Raw genomic sequence first — 21,360 nt, 5'->3', positions numbered from 1 at the left:
TAGGCTGCTGGGGGAGAAACCATACCTATGGTCTTATTAGTGCTGGACTCTGGCTTGCTAGAATACAGACCTGCCAAGAAAGATGCACAAATGCAGCAACAGTGACATGCCTGTGACTGAGGTAACTAAATACTTTCTGACTATATCTGCAATCTGCTCCACAAGAGGAAATTTAGTGACTCGTCAAAAGCCCACTGCTCGGAGTTCATAGAGCTCCTACTTGGGAACTTACTGTTCTTTTACTAAATGGTTATGACCTCAATTTTCCTTCTAAGCACTTGTTTATATTCAGAGACCTACTGCTCTCAATCTTGGTCCAAGAAACTTCTTTATGCAGTGGGCAGCAGCTGATGAAAAGACTCACACTTAGTCAAATGCTGAAGGTAAATGAAAGAGAAGAGCTGAGTCCCAAATGGAGCATTTCTCAGACCTTGTAGAAAGAGCTGGAGGAGGGAGAAGTGCTGTGAAATGCTGCTCCAGATGTGACGTGACCACAGCATCCATGATGTCTGGATGTGACATGGTGATTGCATCCATGACGTCTAGATGTGACCTGGCCATTACATCTAAGACACCCGAATGTAATAAGACCATCACATCTCCACACTCACAGCAGCTGCAGTTACCTGAGCAAGATGAAGCCAGACATAATTCCAGCATGGGTGGGAGAAGAGCTTGCCCCACCCATGAGAAGCTGCATTAACAGCAGCTGATAGGAAATCAGTATGGCAACTGGTAGGTTTCCCATACTCCAATGAATGGCTGTACACACTGTATGCACTTATGAGTAGAACTAACTGGGCTTAATGAAATACAAAGATATGCATTTGCGCTTTTAATCCCAAGAAGCAGATGCAGGTGGACCTCTGTGAGTTCTAGGCTAGTCTGATTTATCCAAGACTAACCAGGGCTATAGAGTCAAGAGGGGGCATTCTGAGAGGAATCTTTAAGGAGTTGGAGGACAGAACCAAGGGTGGATGTGATCATATTTTACTGTATACAAGCATGAAATTTTAAAATAAATTACTATATATACAAAATAACTGGGTGGAACAAAAAAAGTACACTCAATAATGGCAACTTTTTGAACTTTGTCAAGTTTCTTGGCAAAACAGAAATAAATATGCCTTTACCTGATTTCGTCTATGGCAATACCAGTTTTCTTGAGTCAAAACACTTAATATAGGTGATTGGAAATGACCTTGAAATCACAGTTTCCCTCAGCATCCATGTGCTAGACTGGAAATTTATAGTTCTGATTAATCAAGCTGTAAGTTATTTCATAACTTTGTATTAACCACTGCATAGATTTATTTTTTTAAGGCTATGTAATTCCACAGCTTTGAAATCATTCAATTTTCCCAGTAAACATCTATGATGCTATCATGATGCCCTAATCTCTTTGAATAGGTGCTCTGGGATAACCCAACAGCTGCATCCTGTCTTGTCTCCTTCTAGAGAGCTGCATGACCGATTCCTTTCTGACTGTGATCCTAGACAGTACTAACATTTATTCCCACTCCCGTCCCCCCGTCCCCCCGCCCCCCAAGTTCAATTTCGTCTGCTTCCCACTGACTGACAAAGAAACAGTGGCTGCTTGATGCCAGAGCACCACTGCTGGTAGTATGAACAAGAGCTACACTTCCACACGGCAGTTTCTGGTAATGCACCACAGACCTTATAATTTATTAAAGTTTTATGTTGAATTACATCATGTTCAATTACAGCTTTTGTGTATTTTTAGAGTACATCCACAGAGACCCACAGAGACCCTGGAGCTAGACCTACTGATAGTTTTGAGCTACTCTCACAACGTGGGGGCTGGGAACTGAACTCCGCCTCTGAAGGAGCAGTATATGCTTCTTAACTGCTGAGTCCTTACTCCAGCCCAACCTTATAATTTAAATTGTAAAAGTTTCTCCTTTAAATACAAACCAACTACTTCATCTATAGCAAGAAAAACATTTAGCAATAATAAGTAATATATTTTAGGAGCATTGCTATAAACAACACCAAGTATAAAGTTTAGAACAATAAATGGATCATGTGTCATTTCTGGTGTTTCAGAATATTACTAATAAACCCCAAAATAATCTCTCTCACACCTGACAATCTCTAGTGCGAATACTTTTTAAAGTCATGAAATGGATGGACATGGAATGAAGGCAGCCAACCTGGCTTTCCTGAACACACTGCTGCTGCCTGCAGGAGACTAGCAGCACACAGCCTGCCACCTGCAGCTTGCTGCCTCTGTGACTGCTTCCTGCAGCACTGTCCTAACCTCTTAATGTCTTCAGTGCTCAATCTCCTGAAACAACTGTTAGGCTCCTTCACTCACAGATACTCTACATTCAAGACACCTACTAACTACATAAGCTCATGCTGAAGACGTAATATGAACTAACTGTAAGCAGTTATTTAAATAATTTCAAATCCTGGGTATTTCAAGTTAGATAATTTGCCACACAAGCATATATAATGAGAAATTTTAATAAACATAAATTTAAATACTCAAGCAAAACTGGTCATGTGTCAAGTATTTAATGGTATTGCTATGAATCTTAAAGCAGTCATGAATACATCTTCAGTGCCAGAAACATTCTGGCAAAAAGACGCAGCGATGGCTGTCTCATATGCTCATCTCTCTACATCGCTCCTAACTAGAGAAATTACCTCTTGTAAAGCACATGTGAATACCACACCGGCTATCACTATCTGCCTGCTGCTTGCACAGCACACACTTTCTCCTTCCTGATGTTCAGGTATAACTTCCCAACATAGCATTCTCAACTGGATTTGGGCTCAGCCATAGGCCTCCATCAGTCAGTCTCTAGACTTACCAACCACACTTCTGTCCTGTTCTCCCAGAAGACATGCTACCTTTTTCTATGTTCATATGGAATTTTCTTTGTTCCCCTGAGGAAAGAAGAATAATATCTTGCCTTACAGCTTTTGTGTAAGTGAGATGGCCTCTCTTTTCAATTACAGTAATAAAGAGCCCCCCACTTTTTTCCTAGAAAACCTGTCATCTGTTGCATCACAAATATTCCTTATGATTTTGAGAACTCTCTCTTTTATCATATCAACATGTTAATTAGTCTAAGATTTAAAGAAGTACTACATACAATCAAATTCTAGGGGCCAGAATTCCAGGGTTCAGCAGTTAAGAACACTGATTGCTCTTGCAGAGAAGACCGATTTGGTTCTCAGCATCTACATGGTGGCACAGTAGTCTGTAACTCAAGTCCCAGGGGATATAATGCCCTCTTCTGACCTCCTTAGGCACCAGGCACACATATGGTACACATGCATACATACACAGCACCCGTATACATATAATAACTAAAACATATTTTATGATAGTTCTACTCATTTCTTAATTAAAGAAAAATAGAGTGTAGAAGTTATCTCTTAATTGCTACTGCATGTCAGTGTATGTATGGTATAGCAGTCACTGAGGGTTACATGCATGGCGCATGTCAGTGTATGTATGGTATAGCAGTCACTGAGGGTTACATGCACGGCGCATGTCAGTGTATGTATGGTATAGCAGTCACTGAGGGTTACATGCACGGCGCATGTCAGTGTATGTATGGTATAGCAGTCACTGAGGGTTACATGCACGGCGCATGTCAGTGTATGTATGGTATAGCAGTCACTGAGGTTACATGCATGGCCATTTTAAGCACTCACTAGAAGCCAACAGTAGAGCATAGAACAACAGTATAAGGGCATTGGTCAAATGGTACTAACTACTTACACAACCAACCCTGCTGTTCAATATCATAGTCACTGGCCACATGTGATTACAGTATGTAAAATGTGGCTCATTCACAATGAAATATCTTGACTTCAAAGGCAGAGTATGAAAAAAGAACAGAAAACATCTCATTAATCTTTTATGATAATTATGTTTTAAGGCAACATTTCAAAAACATTAAATTGAAGTTGCCCATGTGACACACAGTATTTTTGGTGACTAGCACTTCTTCAAGAAAGCATTTTATGGCATGTATTGTAGTTTCTCAGTCATCACTATTACTAACAATAAATTCATAATTATGCACAAAACTGTCAAAATATCACATTACTGTAACACATATATTAACATCACATATCCTGATTTCCAACAATGAGAATAATATTGAGATAAATATTTATGGCTAAATAATTTTTAAAAAAAACTAAATGTAGCTAAAATGTTGTTTGTTCTACTTAGTTATGAAATTAAAAGATTAAACATAACTACTAAGAACTTCTCATTTCATAAGTCAATCCCTTGAATTAAAAGAAGATCTTTCAGAAAACAGTTACACATTAGTAAACACAACATGCAGTACCAGTTCTGAAATTATTTGAGCAAACTTAAATAAAAGGCATAAACTCATTTTTCCCTCCTAGAAGCACCTGAGATCCATGTCCAAAGCATCACGCTCACATCCAGTCGGCCGGGCTCAGCCTTGTGCCTTTCCTAGAGTGCCTAAGAAGCAAGCAAGCAGCTGATGCCCAGAGAAGGCAGGCAAAGATCTGGACACCTCCTTACACTTGCACCATCGACACCCTAACCTTCACACCGCATCCCACAGGTGGATACTTCTGTTTAAGAGGAAAAGTGTGAGGCCGGGGGAGCTGGCACTAATAAGGGAGGAAAAAAGATGACTAACTGCACGTTATGTATAAAAAACGTTAGCAAAGAAAGACAGAAATAAACAAAATCTGAAAACAGAAGGCTAGTGCTCCAAAGGGGGGGGGGGGGAGAGAGAGAGAGAGAGAGAGAGAGAGAGAGAGAGAGAGAGAGAGAGACTGAGACTCCTACAAACCTCTTAGCTGCCTCAGCCTCTGGAGAAATGATGCCCAGAGAGAAAGCTGCCTCTCTCTGTTCTTTTCTCAGAAGCTGGAAGGGCTCTTCAGTAGGGAGTCACTACCACAAGGAGCCTGTGCTCCAGACAGCTTGGCTGCAAACAGTGTGTGGGAGTATGCCTCAGTAACAGCATAAAAACATCATTAAACACAATGGGGGTGGGGGTGGGGGAGGAAGATGTGTCTGCCAAGTACCACAGGGCTTAGGCTATTGTTCTAAGGTGGAGGCCCAGCCTGAACTCCTCAGCTGGAACCCCAATCAATCCTGGCTGGATGACTTAAGACCATGAGCAGCCCAGATGAAACTCTCATGCCTTAGGTAAGTGCTGGCACCTCCTCACACCTTTCAGTTCAGTTGCTCTTTCAGTGCAACAAACTATCAAAGCTCAAAGGGTCTTTAAAACTCTCTAAACATCTTTCTAACTTAATTTTAAATTGGTTCTAAAATGGTTTCTTCACAACGAATTTCACCTGCAGCAATTATCAAAATAAATGTTATTGTAATAGGGTGGTAAAATAACTGAACTCTAACCTCAATGGCATTCCTTTACCTTTTACATCAATACCAACAGCACCAACACAACATTTACCAAACCATCCATCTTTTCTGTCTCTCTGAAATAAAGGAGATGACCCAGCCAGAAGATTCTGAACTGAGATTCACAGATATAGTTGGTCTATCAACCTCTCACGTCGGTATCCAATGTGGGAGGAGGTATTTCAACAGAAGAGATTATGCAGAACATGCTAAGAGTCTCAAACATGAGAGCGCCCGGAAGCCGCCTAAGGTGTGACTACAGAGTATGTACACACCCAGATCCCTAGGCCTTAAATGAGGGTGAGGTGCAAGGTAGGCGTTGTTCTGTTTCTGTCACCACACAGTAAAAAATGGTTCTTCAGAAGACTAACAATTTGTGTAATTAATACTACAATGGAATTCAATATTTCAATCAATCCCGGAAATAAGTACTAAGGTAATAATCCTAAAAAACTACCTTTCATGTAATTCACTATTTTCTTTTTAGCAAAAACATACATAATAGTGTTACAAACTCATAAACCAGTCATAAAGGACACTGTGCTATTTCACATAACAAGAGAAAGATACTTTTGGCTATCTCTGTGGAAGACACTTTCCAGTCACATAAGGTACTCTGGAACAAAAATAATTTTTAAGTATCATTTTATCTGTATTCATGCACGCCGCAGGAGTCTTGAAGATGGCAGTGGGTCTCCTGGACACAGAAGCAGCTGTGAGCTGTCTGGCCTGGGTAATGGGAGCAACCTGGGTCCTCTGGAACAGACTCTGTGCTCTCAATCTTGAGTCAGCTCTCCAGCTAGGCTTTAAGGGGAACCAAAATCCTCAGCTCACTTCTTTAACCAGGTCTTTCCCATAAAGGGTTATCAGACCATTAAAGAACACAATAGGAAGGTCTCAGATTCGTCAAAGGCCTAAATTATAGTCTATGGAAGGAACTTGCTCTTCAAGAGAAAAGGCAGCATGTTAACACTGTGTTGTCTCTTTTTTTAAAGTATAGGAACCTTATGATTTAAGCTAAGATTTAAAAACTTAAAACTCAGTTATTTAGTTTAAAAGAACAAACTGTAATACCTTTAAGGCAGCAATTAACCATTTGTTTCTACATAAAATATTGCAATATATAGTAAAAATATATTGTAATATATAGTAATAAAATTAACACAATAGTAAATATTGTAACATATTTAAACTATAAATTGACGTTTTATGTTATCAAAAGGAAGAGCACATCAAAAAGATATGGAAAGTCTACTCTGAAGCTATCGAATGTACCCGAAAGTAAGTTTTTATGAGCACCTGCCTATGCCTGCTTTTGCAAATTATACTGCAGTAGTTACCATTTAAAGCCATTTCCACCATACTATAACTAGAAAAGCTAAATCTTATGGGGTTTTCTGAATAAAAAAATCGTAAGAACTTTACATTCTTATGAACCTTAAGTATTTGTAACATAAACAGAGAACAACAACTCTCTCAGTCTGTAATTACAAGCTACGTTACGATCTTCACTCTCCATGAGCAAGTTAATTATTAACAGGTTTGAACAAGACATAGTGGAGGAGGAAGCATTCTTTAAGGATCAGTTTGCACAAGAACATTCAGGACAATACCCTGAAGAAACTCACCGCTGATTCTGTCCTTCCAACAACAGAGAACCACATGTTATCTCTAGGACAACAGCCTTGAGCTGGAGACTAACTGTCTACGTGTCTCAGTTTCCACAGCAAGCAGCCCAGATGCCTTTTCGGGAATGGCTGGCCACAACACTGCCTGGGTGCTGTGACACTGCATGGCATTTATCAACAGGAACTGGAGCCAACGCAATGCTCAGGTTCTTATGCAACCCAGCCACTCTGATTTTCATTCCCTTTGTCCTTTATTAAACTTTAAAGGGTTATAAAAATGAATGGGAATTGTTTATATTTTTAAAATCCAAATTAAACAGGAAGTGTTGGCACAGTGCTGTCCCACAGATGAGTAAGAAGTAGTAAGCTGTATTCTCCAAAAGCAATGTCTCAAAAAAGTAAACTGCAAACCCACATCATTTCCAAATCATCTGGATTTCATAACGTTTAACCACCATGTGGAGGGCAAGGAGAAGAACTTAATATCAAAACATGGTTCTGGGTTACAGCAACGGAGCCTCGCAGCAATAAAAACAGGGAAGAGGCCTGAGTTAAACACTTAGACTCGCAGCAGACAACAGAATGAAGGTGTTTGGGGTGACAGGAAAACAGCGGGCTGGGTGGAAGCAAGAGCTACAAGAAATAAGCAGCTACTGCCAATGTTTCCCATGGCTTCTTACTCAATCATGAGGGAACACAGTCATCCTAGTCTTAAAGGCACAGAGACATGCCCACAGCCTGCAGTGCCAGCAGGCTGAGGACAGCCTACAAGTGGCTTAGCAGGAGGCAGGGCTGACCATCCCAACTTGTACCAGAGGTCTGAACATTCAGAATGTACCCTGGAATCTTTACTGTAAGTTGACTCCATCACTATTATCTACAGAGACCTGAACACTTCTCGCCTGTGCTGTGCTGTCCAGCCGGTCCTGAGGTGACCTGTTTTTCTTTGGCAGAGCCTTCCTTCCTATACTTAAACATGGCATATACAGTGTAGAATAGAATAGAATAGAATAGAATAGAATAGAATAGAATAGAATAGAATAGAATAGAATAGAATAGAATAGAATAGAATAGAATAGAATAGGCACAGTGAATTGCTATTCGTCTGTATCATTTAGAAAACAAATGTTAGGTTACTATTATTTATATATTAAAAATGGCACACTGTCCAGGTGACAAAGCATTTTAGTTATTGCATTCAGAGTGCCCACATACCAATTATTAAATTTTATCTCTGTCTGTAACTTTCTGAGCTCCATTATCCAATCCCCTGCTAAAAAACATTATTTTATCTTACCAGGCTCCCAAAATTTTAAGTGTGACATGTTCAATCCTGAACTCACAATTCCCCTCCACCAACTCCTTCCTGTTCTTCTTGACAGTCCTACCTTCAGGACCCAATGGCTCAAGTCAGAACCAGGATTCTTTGTTTTCCCCCTTTGTCCTACTACACTCACCTGAACACTGTCATCCAGGAAGTAAATATCACTACTGACCATGACCAAGGAACAACCCCTCAACAAGGCAGGGGATAAAGCAAGCTCCCTCACAAGGGTCTGGTACATTTCTGTTACTGTTTACCTTCTGCCACCCCAGCTACTAAGATCTTTCACTGGAAAATGAGTACAGAAACCCTGTTACTAGAAACCCTGTAACTGAAAACTAGTTACTTTTCTCCCACTATAAAAAGAAAGACCAAAAAACCAAAGCAACCACCACCACCCCCAAAAAAGAAAAACTGGTAAGTTTTTGTTTGTATCTCATGGTTCGAGAAGATTAAGTCCATCATGGTTAAAAAGATGTGGCAGCAGGAATATGAGGTACCTGGTCACACTGAATCCACAGATAAGAAGCAAAGGGAGACAAATGCTGGTGCTCAGCTGGTTCCTTCCCTTTCCTTTTTTGTTCAACTTTAGGAACCTAGTCAAGGGGACAGTGTAGTCACCGAGGTGGGTCTTCCCTTCTCAGTTAAATCTCTCTGGAAACATCCTTAGACAACACAAAGGGGTCTGGGTGTCTCCTGGTGATTCTAAATCCAGTCATAATGACAATAAAAGTTTATCATCAAAGCCTACAATCCCTACCCCACAGTGAGGTAGTATAGTATACCTTACCAAACTATACCTTAAGTCAAAGCCCTCTTTCTCTCACCTATAATAAAAAGTACAGTTTTGACAAGATGCACCTTCACAAGGTTGAATCTCAGGGCTGAATAAGCCTATTCTAGTAAATCAAGTTTAAGGGAACACAGGCTGTACTATGACTTTCAGCTTGGCTTGATGCCCTATTACTCCACATGATACCTGACAGAGGATACGAGTGAACAAGGATGCAAGATGGAGCCTGAGCCTAGTACAACAAAATGCAAGGTCTTTTGCAACAAGACACCACTCCAGGAGATCAAACCTAAGTCAGACTAGAGTCAAGAGAAAGTAAATCATACTGCACTGTAAGACTTTTTCAACTAGAAATAAAAGTTACTCTCTAGCAGACCGGTATCAGGTGAAAAGATTATGTCCACAACAGGAAATACAGAACCTAAGGCTTCTCTGCTTTTGTTTTTCTTTGCAGTACACAGGAGCCAGCGCAGAGCTTTCCAAGTGCTGAGAGGCTATTTCACCACTGAGCATAGCCCTCCTCGGGAACTGAGTCTTCCTGCACATTTGAGTATGGCAGACTGCCCTTGAACTTCTGGTTCCCCCTAGAAATGGGCAGTAATTCAGCTGTAAGAAGGAAAATGTCCCACGGCAACACAACATGTTCCTTTCATATTTCCAAATGCCCTGAGCTTGGGTCAAGATTATGATAATAGTCTAGAAGTGTACTGTGTGATCTGGGCCACATGCAGTAAGCAGGAATTTTGAACTATAAAGTGGGCTCAGAGGCTCAGGATCTCTACTTTGTCACAGTGATTTCAGACTTGAGCTTGAGAGATAAGCAACTTTCCCCACCACAGGCTCACCCAACCTAGTTCTGAACAGACTTGTCCAAAGCCTCTAGCCTTCTGCTTGGCATGTCACCACGTCTTAGACACCACTGTCTATCCTCCTCCAAGCCCTTCATTTTGTTGTGTGGCCAACAAGGCAAAAAGACTCCTCCCTCTCCCAGCCACAACTCCAATACAGCATAGCATGACTTTCCCCATCTTCCCTGGTCTCCTTAGAGATGCAGGCTGCTCAAACCTGGTACACAGTACTGGTTTGCTCTCTCCTGCCATGTCTTCACTTCTACCTATAACATATACCTCTGCTGGGCCATCTTTCCAATTTCTTAATTCCAAAGAACAGCTAATATCCCACAATGCTTGGATGAGTACTTTCATACTCATTAATCTACTTATTTCTTAACTTTTAAAAAGCTCAAAATACAGTGTCAAGTATCTACATTGAACCTTAGTGTGTTTAACATTATGGGCAACAAGTTTCTTCAGAGTAAACTCAGATAACACTATTCAGTTAACAATTTAGTATACTGATTAGTTAAGTTAATGAAATAAAGGAGTGGCACATTGTGTTAGCAATCTTTGTCAACTTGGAATAATTTAAAGTCACTTGGGAAGAGGGAACTTCAATTTAGGAACTGTCTCTATGAGCCTGGCCTGTAGGTATGTCTGTGGAGGGTTTTCTGGATTAATGTAGATGGAACCAGCCCATTGTGGGTATTGTCACCCCAGGCAGGGGGTGCTAAGTAGTATTAGAAAACAGTACGAGCAAGCATTGAAAGGAAGTCAATAGTCAGTACTCCTCCACAGTTTCTGGTTCAGTTCCCGTGTCCAGGTTCCTGACCTTGGTAACAGACTGCCTCTGCAAGCTGGCAGTGCTCACAGTCCTTATCACAGCAGCAGAGAGAAAACTAAGACATGCATACTTTAAAAGAAAAAAAACAAGTTCTCATTCTGACTAACAAGTAATTTTGTTTACCACATCCCAGCAGCAGACCTAGGAAACAGCACTAGAGAGAAAAATGTTGGTTGGTTATCACTGGCAATACAAGCCAACTCCTAATGCTCAGACTCCAGTGCTGTGGAGGATTAGAATCACACAAAGATATGCCTTGGCTCAAGGACAAATTCAGGACCAATGAGCTGCTAGTAAGATGCTGGAAAGTAGGCCATTAACTATGTGCTTTAGCTTTTTGGCACTGTCTTGTCCGTTGAGACAGGATTAGCTATGTATCCCAGGCCAGTCTAGTCTACTCTCCATCTTACTGATCCTGCCTGCTAAAAGCTGGGATTGCAAGCACATACCAACATGCCTCTTCCTGAATATAAGCAAGAAGGACAAATATCAAAGAAGGAGGAATGGCAAACATACTTACAATCCACTCCCAGTCAAGAGCCACAACTTTGGTGAGGTGCTCATCCTTCTAAATGAAGAAATACTGTCCTCACAGTCTGCCCCTACACCTCATGCCATAGGTATCATATGTAAATCAGTGGGAAAGGGTAGGGGACTTAGGCAGCCTTTAAAACAACACAAGGGAATGATGAGGCTTCAAATATCAACCTCCAACTACTATTTATCATAACTGATGTATAAAAATCACTAGCACCAATTTATAACATTTCTCAGAATGCACTGCATCATGACATTTAGGATGCTCCTTCATAATGATGTACAGCATTTGCAAGCTTTTCAAATATTCTCCGGGAATAACACAAAGGTTACAACTTCAGCTGACAAAGTATTATATTATTTGAGACATAATATTATTACAGCTCAACAGAGTACCTTGTTAAATATTAGCTAAAAAACTTATATTTGGAAAGGAAAAGGCAATAACATACGTGATGTGAAAGTAGAGTGGAGAATATTTGTGGCAGAGGAGAATGACTGAGATTCACACACAAAATCATTTGTTCTACTAAAAGTATGTGACTATAATTGTGGAAGCTTTTTTTAAAAAACTAATTTCTAGCATCTGGTTGCCGCCCTCATGGAGACCTAAACCAAGCCCCAAAGAGCAACTTCAGGCCCGAGACCAGAGGTAAGACCAACTTTTCTGCACCAAATGACCTGGACACACAAAGGCAAAATTCCTCTGGGACCGGACACTTTCAGTTTCTAGCTGGTGCCCGAACCTCACTGATCAAGGCCCACAGCTCCCTGCTCCCAAACCCCATGGGAGAGAGAGTCATCGCCCAGACGTGTGGGCAATCCTGAGCCTGCAGGGCAGGAGAAACCACCACTTCTGCCTACCTTTGCCCACATCCCTGGCCCAAGAGGAAACTGTATAGGGCCTCTAGAAACAAGAAGATAGGGGCAGTCAAGCTGCAGGAGCTCTGCAGTCCAGACTGCGCCTGGATCTGAATGGACCCGGTCAAACAGCTCCCTGCACCCAAATCCCGTGGGAGGAAGAGGAGACCTTTATTCAGATGGGCAGACATGCCTGGGAAACCAGAGGAGACTATTCTCTGCCCACATTTCTGACTCTAGAGGAAATCACCTAGCGCCGTCAGGGCCCCCTGTGCACAGGGACCCAGAAGTAGGAGTTAGGCCCTTCTGGTTGCTGCCCTCACAGACAGCTGAAAGCCAGTCCCGAGGAGCGACTTCAGGCCCGAGACAGAGGTAAGACCAACTTTTCTGCTCCAAGTGACCTGCCTCATGGACTCACGACACACTCCCAAAGGAACCACTGAAAGCCAGTGGACAGGAAGGACTACACACCTGAAAGCAGAACCATCTGTTCCCGTAACTGGCTGAAAAGAACAGAAAAACAGGTCTACAACACTCCTGACACACAGGTCTATAGGACAGAACAATTTGCAAATTCATCTGGAATAACAAAAAACCCAGGATAGCTAAAACTATCCTCAACAATAAAAGGACTTCTGGGGGAAATCACTATACCTGAACTCAAGCAGTATTACAGAGCAACAGTGATAAAACTGCATGGTATTGGTACAGAGACAGGCAGGTAGACCAGTGGAATAGAATTGAAGACCCAGAAATGAACCCACACACCTATGGTCACTTGATTTTTGACAAAGGAGCCAAAACCATCCAATGGAAAAAAGATAGCATTTTCAGCAAATGGTGCTGGTTCAACTGGAGGTCAACATGTAGAAGAATGCAGATCGATCCATGCTTATCACCCTGTACAAAGCTTAAGTCCAAGTGGATCAAGGACCTCCACATCAAACCAGCTACACTCAAACTAACAGAAGAAAAAGTGGGGAAGCATCTCGAACACGTGGGCACTGGAAAAAATTTCCTGAACAAAACACTAATGGCTTACGCTCTAAGATCAAGAATCGACAAATGGGATCTCATAAAACTGCAAAGCTTCTGTAAGGCAAAGGACACTGTGGTTAGGACAAAACGGCAACCAACAGATTGGGAAAAGATCTTTACCAGTCCTACAACAGATAGAGGCCTTATATCCAAAATATACAAAGAACTCAAGAAGTTAGACCGCAGGGAAACAAATAACCCTATTAAAAAATGGGGCTCAGAGCTAAACAAAGAATTCACAGCTGAGGAATGCCGAATGGCTGAGAAACACCTAAAGAAATGTTCAACATCTTTAGTCATAAGGGAAATGCAAATCAAAACAACCCTGAGATTTCACCTCACACCAGTGAGAATGGCTAAGCCCTTGGTCCTGTCAATGTTGGACCCCCAGTGAACAGGATTCTTGAGGAGAGGGCGGTAATGGGGGAAGGATGGGGAAGGGAACACCCATACTGAAGGGGAGGGGGAGGGGGCTGTTGGCCTGGAAACCAGGAAAGGGAATAACATTTTAAATGTAAATAAGAAATACCCAATTTAATAAAGAAAAAAAAAACCTAATTTCTAGTCATACTATTAATTTCTTTTAACTGAAAGAAAGAAAATCTTCCTTTAGAAGACTAATAGATGAAGGGATTGATATGCCAAGAGAACAGGGAAGGTGAAAGAGCTGTCAATGCCTGCAATGGATACACAGCTGTATTTAAGCTCCAGTCTATTTTCCAGTAGCAAATGCCTTGAGATTAGAATGGTTGTGTGGTCCCTATGAACGTCACACACAGAGCTGAAAAGAGCTGTTACCTGCTATCATAAAGTGGCAGATGCAATTGTTTCTCTTGTGTTTTTCACACCGTGACTGCCAAGCCTTTACACTACTTCCTCTGAAACTGCCTATTCCATGTCAAGGTACCATTTCCTGTAGCCACACTCTCACACAGAGATCACTCTTCAATTGTCACGGATGGGAGAAGATGCTCCTGGGCTCCCTCAGTCGTACCTTTGCTGCAACAATGCTGAGGCCCATTCCATTCTGCTTCTTCAGGGTCACAGTGATTACCTCAGGCTCCTTCCTCAGAGGCTGGGTCTAAGGTGACAAAAGAAGCCTCATGACTAATACGAACTGCTTTCACACGGTTAGAAAAATAGCTGTTTGTTAGAGAATGAGGAAGGGTATATAAAAGGTTCACTGTCTCGGGTAAAAGATTTATTTTACTTATATGAGTTACACTGTAGCTGTACTTCGGACACACCAGAAGAGGGCATTGGATCTCATTACACATGCATGTTACCCATCATGTGGTTGCTGGGAACTGAATCCAGGACTCCTAGAAGAGCAGTTAAGTGCTCTTAACCACTGAGCCATCTCTCCAGCCCCTTCAGGTACTTTTCATTTGATAGTCAAAATACTGAATAGTTTGACCATAATCTAGAAGGTCAGTCTAGTTACCAATGCCATTTAAATGTTAAGAATTTAATATATGGAACAAAATTAAACCTATCAGGTTAGAAAACACAACCATAAAAACAAAATGCAATTTTTGGCTTTATGATCTTTTAAAATAAACAGTTAAGCTTGTTTTGTCCTCTACTGAGAAAAGTTTAGAATTATTTCACCTTGTCTGGGAAGATCGCAGAAAATGTCTCTAGCAGAGATGAACTAGTATCTTTGTCTCTTGGAAAACTGAGAGCTGTTTTATTTAAAATGATGGTCATAAAGGAACTAAAGGATGCATTAGAAGTATTCCCAGCACTTTGCCAAGAAATGTAACCTGAGCTGGGCATTCATTACAGAGAGACTGAGCACAGTGTAACCACCGAGCAGTCAGAGCTTAGACACAGTCAAAGGAGGCTTGTTGGTCATGGTTTTTTTTTTTTTAAAGGAAAACATTATTTAAGTCACATGTTACACTCATGCCAGACTTCAAACCAAAATATGAGCACAATTAAAAAGCAAAATGAACACCGAGTATGTGCTGATGAAAACTTAACTCCTAAGATACATGTTACAGAAGGTGGTGTTTAAACAAAGGCAAGTAAAGGTATAACCAGTGAAGGACCAGGAGAAAACACAGTCATGTGACAGCAAAAATCTATCTCCTGAGGACTCTGAGAATAAATCTGAAAGATGACCAACCAATGAGCACAAGAAGTACTTGTTTTCCTGCTAAGATCTGCTTGTCAGTTGCTGCTGTTATTACTTTGAATTTGACCAAAAATAAACAAAGGAAGTCAAGAAAAAGGAATGGTTACTGTTAGTTGTAAGCCATATGTTTGGTGTAATGACGACTATCAATTCAATTTTAGGAGACAGCTCTGATGTGTGTTCAAATCTAAAGTATGAATGAAGCCACAACTACCACTCTGAATTTAATATACAAAAAAGTATTCATTTTGAAACTATATATTTGAAGCAAGGTATAATTTTTCTTATGATAGATCAAACTCTTTACTATCTCAAAATAGTGAGTTGTGTAACATACATTTAAGATAAGGCAGAAATGAGTATAAAAAATAAATTATTTTTGCAAATGAAAAATAGTTTTCTAGTAATATCTTTCAAAGTTACCATACGTTTCATGTGTCTGCGTGTGTGTGTGTGTACGCGTGCGCGCAGGCAGCCATAACTGTGAGTGCAAACTCTACAGACCTGTCTCAAGGAGCAAACATACGTGTTTTCACAAATCAAGGTTTTAAAATGTTTGAATCAGTCTGGTATAAGAGAATCATTTTAAATGTCCATAATACCACGTGTAAGAAAAGATTTTATCACAGCTCCAACTCATTAGAAACACATCCGATGTTCTAATCCATCCAAACCTCAAATACTTGCCAGTTCTGTGTTCTCACGCATGAGGTGACTTTCATAATCTGCTCCTTCAAAATATATTGTCCAGGTACCTGGAGAACGTGTGTGAGGAACCAACCTGCAAAATCCTAAGAAGAAAACAGTAATTAAAACATACCTGACCCATACAATTTTCACCAAGGAACAAAGACAGAGTATCAATTTATATTGGGAACTGGGATAGGTATTTTGTGACAGGGTCTAATTATGTATCCGAGACTTGTCTGGATCTATGCTTCTGCCTCAGCTTCTCATCCCTGGCATTTACAGGGATATGACACCACACTCATCTGAAGGTTTAATAACTTAATGAACATTCTTATCTTTCACATTCTATTCCTTTATTCTCTCTGGAAACTGTTTAAAACCATGTACTTGTTTTGATCCAGTAACTTTGAAATAAAGTTGCTGGGTTTCCTCTCCCTGTACCCCAAAGAACTATTTTCTTTTATTATGAATATTAGTAAATTGCTCTGTAACTACGTTCTTGCAGAACTATGCATTCCACCCTAAAGGAACCATTAATAACACACATATTTGTTTAGCAAAAGACAGGCACAAAGAACCAGAGAATGGCACAGACACAGTCTACTACAACATGCTGGATTAAATTCTCACACTATAGACCATTTAGCATGTACATCCTGGGTTGGGAGGGCCCATTCTTACAATATTATGTCCAATTTTTTTCTAAGTTCATATGCGCTTAAATTACTAACAAATAATTGTTATAGAAGAGTTCTGCTTTGTTGTTTTCTGAGACAGGGACTTTGAACTTACTTTGTAGCCTAGACTGGCTGCAAACTCATGATCCTCCTGCCTTAGTTTTCTGTTATAGCTAAGTGTGGAGCATTTTATCTAGAATGTGCAAGGTCCTTACTAGCTAGACCCCCTGATACTCCCACCCAAGTATGTATGATGCCTGATTATGGACACACTTAAAGCACTAAGACTCATATGCAAAGCCATGTCACTTTCACTTAGTCAAGGTTTACTTTGTACTCCTCGGGGTTCTTTTTTGACAAGACCATATTACACAAGTTTTCCGGAACTGTGACTATGCTACAGGGCTGCTGCTGTCTTCTTGTCCTGAATAGCCAATGCTACTCAAGATGGCACTCCTGTGGACATGCCTGATGTCTAGAACAGACACCCTAGGGAGGCTTCCCTGGTCTAGCACTTTAGCAATGTAGTATAATGTACATTGCTGCTATCAGACATATTTGTGGGAGAGGAATAAAAAACATTAAAGCAAAAAACATGTAATTTCACTTTTATAAATGTTTCAATCCAGTTTCACTGATATATAACTATATAATCTGACTTTGCTTTTCTTCATGTTTTAAAGAATTATAATTATCAAAAATTTGAATTTCAACAATTGTAAACAATGTTTTATGTTTTCAAATATCAGATTTCCATGACAAGCTCTGCCCTATACTGCTAATGGGAACTGATCTGTCATACCTTGAGGTACTCATCACAACCCAGGCATTAGTCTGGGCTGGTTTTATAGTCTTTGACAGAACTGCTTTGTACTGCGGGTGGAGGGGGATTGGCAGTACACAGTAGTTCTTTAATCAGCTTACAAAGAAAGAGCGCAGAGAATTAACAAACACTGATGTCATAACACTTAACCCACTCTATACCTCTACAGGCATCTGTGTGCTAGGCTACATGAACTATAAACACCCAACATGTACAAAACAATGTATGGATGCCAAGACCAGAATCAAATATCACATGGCCTAACACTACTTATCCAAGAGAGCCTGGGGGAAAGTATGAAGGAAGCTCTTCATCAGGTTAAGTGCTCACTGTTTCCATGCTGGCAAATACCTATGGCACACATGACAAAACTGGCACACTATAAATTATGTCCACCGCCAAAGTCATAGCAGACTGTAGTCTCCTGGCTTATTTATTTATAAGATATTAATTAAAGCCTTTCTGAGCATTCAGCATCAAACATGCCTCAGTGAGTATAGGCAGGAGTGAGGAAGCCCAGCCAAACCTAAGCTCCAATAGCCCAGCACTGTGACGCCAGGGTGCTCACTCTCAGTATGAGGATACAATAGGAGGATTGTGCCTAGCTTGAAGGCCATGGCTTCAACCTGATTTCCTGAGACATGCACATGAAAATACACCTTTAAGCAACTCCACATCAAGAAGTCAAATAGCTTTACTGCATTCCCAATGCTGTGACCAGGGGCCTTCAATGGGCTTGAATTCTTCCATTAGAGAGGGGTACCTAGAATGTTCGAGGCTATTTCAGTCTGGCCATAGTCTCACCATCTGGCCACAGGTTTACCTGTGCCATAAATGAGGACCCTTCAGGTCTAAACCTATTCACACTCCTTCAAACTTCACGGTTTTCTTAAATGACATCACCTCTGCTTCCCTGACCCTGGACTTCGTGTCTTTGAGAACAGTAGACCTGCTAAGAAGACTAAAGCACAAACTGCTTTGCCAGCAACACAATAAAATGATCTTTTTTCACTATACTTTTGAAGATATAAAACACATGTATTGTAGTAAGTGAATAGTCACTGAAGTAAAACAATTGTCTATGGCCACAGCACCTTTACCGGCCTTACTATTTGTTATTTAACGAGCTCCTGTACTTTGGGTATATTTTTCCTACTCATCTGTTATTCTCCACACATATATATATATAGCAGAGTACAATTAAAATTTGGTTTGTTTCAAAAGCTATGCTTTAAAGAAAAACTGGTGTTTTTTTTTTTTTTTTTTTTTTTTTTAATTGAAATATACCAGCAAAACAGGGAAAGAAGCAGTCAGGGAAAAGCTAGAGATTGATACTAGTCTGCATGGTGTGGTAGTCTCAGAATCTACACAGAGCGCTCTCCCTAAAGGCAACCTGTTGAGTTCTCTGGCCTCTTGGTCTGATTTATAAGGAAGACACTAAGGCAAGGGGTGACCTGCCCTGACAGTCCAGCCGGCTGGCAGTGAGCTGAATCCCTCAGAACCCAGGGTCCTTGTGCTGCTCTCCATTCTATCCAGGAGAAAGGTGTGGCCAAAGATGTTTTGTGTTACGGCGCCACGTGGGAAGAGAGCAGGTGCACATTCAAATGAGAGACCACACACCCACATGGTCCTGCCTAGACATGCAAGATCTTTCATCGCAGTGAAACTCTCTTTGAGTCACAGAACACAGCTTCCTCAGGAGACCTGGCACAATCCCACAGGCCTGTTATTCAGAGAGTCAGTGCAAAGCACACTTGAACCCAGTGGGAGCTTCAACTGAGGTATAACAAGTAGTATTTACCTCTCTGGCACAGAGGGTCTAAAAATTCTTGTAAACCATTTGGAATGTTTCTGACAACATCACAGGAATAGCCATCTTCTGGCAGAAGAAAGGGCAGTTGTAGATCAGGGTCCTCCTCTAACTGCACATCTCTGCCATCACTGCGGGCAAGCTCATCAGCTGTGTTCTCAGCAACAGCCACGACATTTTCTATGAGATCCTGCAGAAAATAAATGTGGACTCATCATGAGATGCTCAGCAATGGGAAGTACCTCACTATATCACAGATGTGACCTCAGGGGAGCAAGAGGACATGTAGAGCTGGTTTCACAAAGTGCCTGCATGCCAAACAACACCACTTACAGACAACAGAAGGCTTTACAACACTGGTTTAACATCTGAGGTTATTTTTTGTCAAAGCTGATTTGGAAGTCTATCACTAGAAGAACTGCTGAATTGGGGGTCTGTGGATGATTTACATTCCAAGGTATGTTATTAACACACACATCATATCTGGGAGTGGGAGTGTGGCGAGAAAGAAAGCAACACGCCAAGCTCTTCATTCTGAGACTCGTCAACATGAACATCCCCGCACACTTCCCTGTGACTTCCATCTGGAGAGCACAGCAGCCTGTGGAGGCAGCCCTGGGCTCTACCACTGTTTCCTTTCCCACGTAGGGAACAAAAGTCTAGGCTTAGTAACAATGTCACAGAGAGTTTTGTCTACCATTGAAATTAACCATCAGAAGCCACTGTATGTATTTTGCATATGGTTTCTTCTACAACAAGTGCATCATAACACTCACTCATGTTGTCATGACAACCACAATTCCTTCCCATCGCTGTAACATGACTTTCTGGTGCAGTGTACTGCTAACAGGGTGGTTTCCAATGTTTGGCTATTTATTCTGTACCTGCCTTTTGTTGAAACTCAGCATGAGCTTCATTTGTCCACCAACTAGCATAATCTTCTCAACACAGCTGGCTGGGATGGCGGATGCTATGGTGTGGAGCTGGCGCATTCTCCTAAAGGTCTGTGTACTGACAGAGGGGCTTGCTACCCTATGCTTAGAGATAAGGCTTTGAGGCAACAATTACATCCACAGGGCTCTTGTCTTCACCAGTGGATTAATACTTGTGGAATTCAAACTTTGAATAGGTTACTGCAAAGTGGTGGGACTAGGGAAAATTGGGTCTAATTAGAAAAAGGTCACAGAGGATGGGGGTGTCCATCTTTAAAGACTGTATCTTGCCATGGCCCCTTTGTCTTTGAATGATCCCCCACCCCCACCCCGAGGAGTCCATATATCTACTATCCCTGTATAAAGAGGGTCAAAAGAGACGATTCTACCCAAGCCTAGCACAGTAAATAATTAAAAGGGGTTACTTAGAGGAACATGGGCAACTTACAGGCAGATATCCCAGCAAAGGAGAGTTTCCCAACCCCCATGCCATCTGCTTATATATTCTGCAGGAAAACAAGTCCTTTCAGTCCTCCTTGATCCCACTGCAGAAGGGGAGTGAGCTCACCCTGTGTCCTGAGATTCTAGGATGAGTTCTCAGTTGCTCTAATTTTAAGATGGCAGCACTATGTCATGACCAAAGGACACACTACTGCAATTTCTGTTCACTGACTGCAGGAAGGAAGCAGCTCTACTCCACAGCATCTGCAAGCATGCTCTCTGCCTTACTACAACCCATAACCATGAAGTCAGTTGATCGTGGACTAAAACTCAGAAACCCTGAGTCCAAATCTTTCCTCTTTCAAACTATCAGGTATTGACTTGAGATGGCAGCAACTAGAGCACAGCTCTCTGTCTCTGTGTATGTACATACACACACACACACACACTGGGTTTCTCACCCTGAAGTCCTTACTACAGAGGGAGATCAGAATTCCCACAGTTCCAGACTTTCTTCTGGATGAGACTTTGGTTGTTACCAATCAGACACTGAAATCAAGAAGGCTGCTATCTAGTGAGGACTCATGC

At 41.3% G+C, this 21,360-nt stretch overlaps 1 protein-coding gene across 38 annotated transcripts in view; it reads right to left on the bottom strand.

Annotated features, from left to right (window-relative positions):
* Positions 1 to 21,360, bottom strand: part of Afdn (afadin, adherens junction formation factor) — a 129,441-nt gene that overhangs the window by 26,401 nt on the left and 81,680 nt on the right. For all 38 annotated transcript variants that reach the window (XM_063282476.1, XM_063282481.1, XM_063282455.1 and 35 more), the window contains 3 exons: positions 19,391 to 19,589; positions 16,087 to 16,190; positions 14,254 to 14,340 (listed from right to left, as the gene is read on the bottom strand). In XM_063282476.1, the coding sequence (XP_063138546.1) occupies positions 14,254 to 14,340; positions 16,087 to 16,190; positions 19,391 to 19,589 (390 nt within the window). The remainder of the gene's footprint in view (positions 1 to 14,253; positions 14,341 to 16,086; positions 16,191 to 19,390; positions 19,590 to 21,360) is intronic.

The sequence above is a fragment of the Rattus norvegicus genome, chromosome 1, assembly GCF_036323735.1.
Source record: "Rattus norvegicus strain BN/NHsdMcwi chromosome 1, GRCr8, whole genome shotgun sequence".
Taxonomy (NCBI): Eukaryota; Metazoa; Chordata; class Mammalia; order Rodentia; family Muridae; genus Rattus; species Rattus norvegicus.
The sequence above is the reverse complement of the archived record's forward strand: the minus strand, read 5'-3'. Positions and strand labels throughout refer to the sequence as shown.